We start from the raw sequence: 4,809 nt of genomic DNA on the forward strand, positions 1-4,809 counted from the left end.
AAATCAGGGAATATTATTCTTATGAACCCAACATCAGGAAATCACTGGAAATGAAATGAAAGAAATGACTATTAAGCTTTGTAAGAGATAAATGGAAGAGACATGTTGAATTAAAAAGTGATTATTTGTGTTAATAAATTGAATGCATTCATCTAATAATCTAAGTTCTGAGAATAAAAATGATAGAATGGAATTTAAGTCTCACAGATCCCAACAATATAAAACTTAAATATCTAAAAAAAAAATTGGGATTCGAAGTACTAAAGAAGATGGAGTATAAAGGCATTGGTAGGTAAGCTGGAGGACTGCACAGCTCCAGCCCGCGGCTCCAGAAGCGCACTCACAGCAGACAGCCAAGATTCTGACACAATGAAGAAGCACCTGGGCACATGGGGGTTGGCTATCGTCTGTGTCCTACTCTTCAACCATCTCTCCACCGTCAAGGCACGGGGCATCAAGCACAGGATCAAGTGGAACCGGAAGTCTGTGCACAGCACCTCCCAGATCACAGAAGCCCAGGTGTCCCAGAAACCCCTGGGAGCCTTCATCAAGCAAGGCCGGAAGCTCGACATTGACTTCGGAGCTGAAGGCAACAAGTACTACGAGGCCAACTACTGGCAGTTCCCCGACGGGATCTACTATGACGGCTGCTCCGAGGTCAACGTGACCAAGGAGGTGTTCATCGCCAAGTGCATCAATGCCACCCAGGCCGCCAACCAGGCAGAGTTTTCCCGGGAGAAACAGGACAATAAGCTTCACCAGCGGGTCCTGTGGCGGCTGACCAAAGAGCTCTGCTTGGTCAAGCTCTGTGACTTTTGATTGGAAGGGGGAGCCGGATTTCAGCCTTCCATGGACCAGCCAGTGATGATCTGCCTGCTGGTCTTCATTTGGTTCATCGTGAAATAATCTTGGAAGGAGACTGGTGGTCACAGAGGTGAGCCGGTGAGCAAACTGTGGAGAGAGGTACCTCAGTCCTCCCCCACCCTACACCCACATGTGTCTTGAAGGTACCAAAGAGCAGTGATTCAGCAGTGCTTCAAATATCTCTCCCAAGTATCCACCTGTATTTGTATGTGATAAGCATGTATCTGTGTGTCAATTTCCCCACCTGCTATGTGGCGGCTGGGGGTGATTTGCTCATCACTACATTCTCAGCTCCGAGTGGAGTATCTGGCACATGGCCTTAAGCAATTGGTGAATCAATCAAGGAATTCATCAGGAACTGTGCCAAGTATTTCACCAAACCTCCTTAGAGTTAGATGTTATTCATCAGATGAGGAGACCAAAGTTCAAAGAGGTGATGTAGCTCACCCAGAGTCACACAGCTAGAAAGTAGCAGAGCCAGGAATCAAACAGGGCCTGTCTAACCTCAGGTTTTTTGCTCTGTCCAATCCCACAGCTGTCTCATGATCACTTTGTGGTTCACAAAGCTTAAATCCAACCTTATTTTCTCTAATGGAACTGTGAAAGCTCCGCTTTTAGAAATAAATGAAAAAACTTGAGTCGGCAGCTATGAACTTTGATACATGGAAGTTTAGTTTAATCCTTCTACTGAAACTAAAATATAATAAAGGAATTAAACTGAAACAGACATAAAGATAAACAAAGGCCCAGAAATCAGATTGTAGGAAAATATTGCCAATGAATTCTCAAAACAGACCAGTTTGATAACAAGGTATGCATAACAGTTTTAAAATGACGATGGCACTATAGATTCTTTTTCACAGAGAGGGTAAGTGTTTGCTGTTCCCATCCCTACAATAGTCTGTGCATTTACAAAAGAAAATGTTTAAATGACACATCTGCTTCTAATGTTCCCCTGGCCTTATGTGCATGTTCTTATGTACACTTGTATGAGCGTCTTTAAATACACTCCCTTTGTGGGAGAGTAAAATTGATCAAACTGTGCTATACAAATGTATGAATGTGTCACAATGAGACCCATCCTTCTGTATCATTAACATGCACCAATAAAATTTGAAAAAATTAAAAAATTTTAAAAAAGGCATTGGTAATTTGAATGATGGGAATCAAAGAAAATCACTTAAAGCAAAAAATAAGTATTCCAACAATTAATAGTCCAAACATAAATTATAAACAAGATTATGTTTAATAAGTTATACATTGAAGGAGAAGACAGGGAGGAACAAGAAACACAAATATTTACCACTGCTCATTTTAATGAACCAACCCACATAGTCGATAAAAATAGAGAAATGCAATTAATTTATAAAGAAATAATTTTGGAAGTATCAAGAATAAAATAAAAAACCTTCATAAATGTTTAAAATATACACATAGAGAAAAAGAATAGAAACTCAAACACAGTGAAGAAATTGTGCAAAGTTCTAAAAAGAGAAAACAACATAAAACAATGTGGCAGAACCACAAGTCAACATTTCTAATATACCAATAAATGTAAATGGTTTTTCTCATTTCCTGTCAAAAATTTTTCAGATTGGAATACAAAACAAAATAGTTTTTATGTTTCATGTCTACAGTAAGAGAATTAAGCATGCTTGAAAAACAAAAGAATGGGAAAACATACCAGGCAATTGAAAATGAAGAGTAAGCTATAATCACAATCTGAATCAGAGACAAGTCTGCATAAAGTCAAAATTATGCCGACAAGAAGAAAGATATATTATGATGATAAAGATAAAAGTCGCCTTCCTATTATGGGTAAAACAATTAGCATCTCTGTATCAGATGACATAACACTAACACTACTAAATCAGAAATCATAAAAGTTCAAGAATGACACCCACTAATTAATAGGAGTCTTAATACTTCTAATTCATGATTGTCTACATAAACAGAAAATAAATATATATGAAAGACTAAATATATATATTTATATTCTAGTTACAGTATTAACAAATGAATCCTAGCAGTTTCTTACATCATCATCAAGCACATGCTTTTTTTAATCAAGAAAGTAAGGATGTTTATATCTCAGAAAATCTATTAGCATACTTCATCCTTTCCCTCATCTATAAAATGGAAATAAAATATCAGTACCGTCCTACAGAATTGTTTTTACAATGATTAAAAGAGTTATTACATACCAAACCTTTAGCAAGAATTCTGGGCATAGAATGAACCTTCTTAAATGTTATCTGTTGTTTTTAATCAGCATTCGTAGATATTAAAAAGTTACTGTGCTTATGATAGTGGATGAAACTTGCTTTCATTTTCTTGAATAATAAACTCCTTGTATTGATTTATCAATATTGTGTTCTCATCTTTTGTCCCTTCTTCTTAGAGTGTTCATTATTGGATTTCTATTTGTTTTTGTCCTCTGTTCTTTTGTATTATTATTAATATCCTGTAAAGGATTGAAATCAATTTATGAATTCAGAGTATGTTTAAGACCAGCTATCCATTTAAAAATAATTTCACATTATAATAGTCAAATGTGAATGCATTTTCTTTTAAAAATAGACTTTATTTTTTGAGACGTTTTAGGTTTCTAGAAAAAAGTGAGCTACATGGTAGAGTTCCTACATGGTCCTTTCACCTACATATGCACAATCTTCTCCATCCACTGTCAACATCCCCCACCACATTGGACATTTGTTACCATCTATGAACCTACAATGACACATCATTATCACCATGTCTATAGTTTACATTAGGTTTTACTGTCGAAGTTGTACATTCTATGGGCTTTGATAAATGTATAATGACACTTATCCATCACTGTAGTATAACACAGAATAGCTTTACTTTTCTAAAACTCCTCTGTGCATCATCTATTCATCTCTCTCTCCCTACTACACCCTGGCAATCCCTGATCTTTTTACTGTTTCTATAGTTTTGCGTTTTCTAGGAATCATACTGTATGCAGTCTTTGGAATCATACAGCTTATAGCCTTTTCACACTGGCCTTTTTCACTTAAACACACGCATTTAAGTTTCCTCCAAGCCTCTTCATGGCTTAAATCCTTCTCTGTTTGTTTATATAATTTAGCACTAAATTCTCTTATCTATATGTATAATAGTTTAATTATCCATTCGCCTATTGAAAAACATCATGGGTACTTCCAAGTTTTGCCAATATGAATAAAACTGTTATAAACATCCATGTGTAATTTGTTTTCAGGACATAAGTTTTCAAATCCTTTGAGTAAATATTAAGGAATGTGATTTCTGGATCATATGGTAAGAATATGTTTAGTTTTATAAGAAACTGCCCAGTTGTCTTCTAAAGTGGGTATACTATTTCATAGCCCCATCAGCAATGAATGAGATTTCTTTCTGCTCTAAATTCATGCCAAGGTTTGGTGTGATCTCTGTCTGGGATTTTGGTCATTCTAACAGTTTGGTAGTGATTTCTCATTGTTGTTTTAATTTGCATTTCCTTACCATATATGATGTTTAGCATATTTCATATGCTTATTTTCCATCTATATATCTTCTCTGGTGGGGTGTCTGTTTAGGGATTTTACCCATTTTTTAGTTAAATTGTTCATTTTTTATTGTTGAATTTTAAGTGTTCTTTATATATTTTGGGTAACAGTGTTTCATCAGATATGTCCTTTGTAAATATTTTCTTACAGTTTGTGTCTTGTTATTCTCTTATCATTGTCTTTCATAGAAGTTTTAACTTTTAATGAAGGCTACTCTATCAATTATTTATTTCATGAATCATGCCTTCATTATCATATTAAAGATACATTATGATACTCCAAATCATATATATTTTTCTCCTTTGTATCTTCTAGAGCCTTTATAGTTTTCAATTTTAACTTTACATTTATTATCCATTTTGAGATACTTTTGTGAAAGATATAGGTCAGTATCCAG

General features: G+C 35.2%; 1 protein-coding gene across 1 annotated transcript; it reads left to right on the forward strand.

Annotated features, from left to right (window-relative positions):
• Positions 1-312: 312 nt before the first annotated feature.
• Positions 313-819, forward strand: LOC306664974 (prion-like protein doppel; the record flags this gene model as incomplete). Its single annotated transcript, XM_079146128.1, has 1 exon — positions 313-819. The coding sequence occupies exon 1, from the start codon at positions 370-372 to the stop codon at positions 817-819; it is 450 nt and encodes a 149-aa protein (XP_079002254.1). The 5' UTR covers positions 313-369.
• Between the last annotated feature and the right edge of the window lie 3,990 nt (positions 820-4,809).

Source organism: Sciurus vulgaris (assembly GCF_902686455.1).
Source record: "Sciurus vulgaris genome assembly, chromosome: 7".
Lineage (NCBI taxonomy): Eukaryota > Metazoa > Chordata > Mammalia > Rodentia > Sciuridae > Sciurus > Sciurus vulgaris.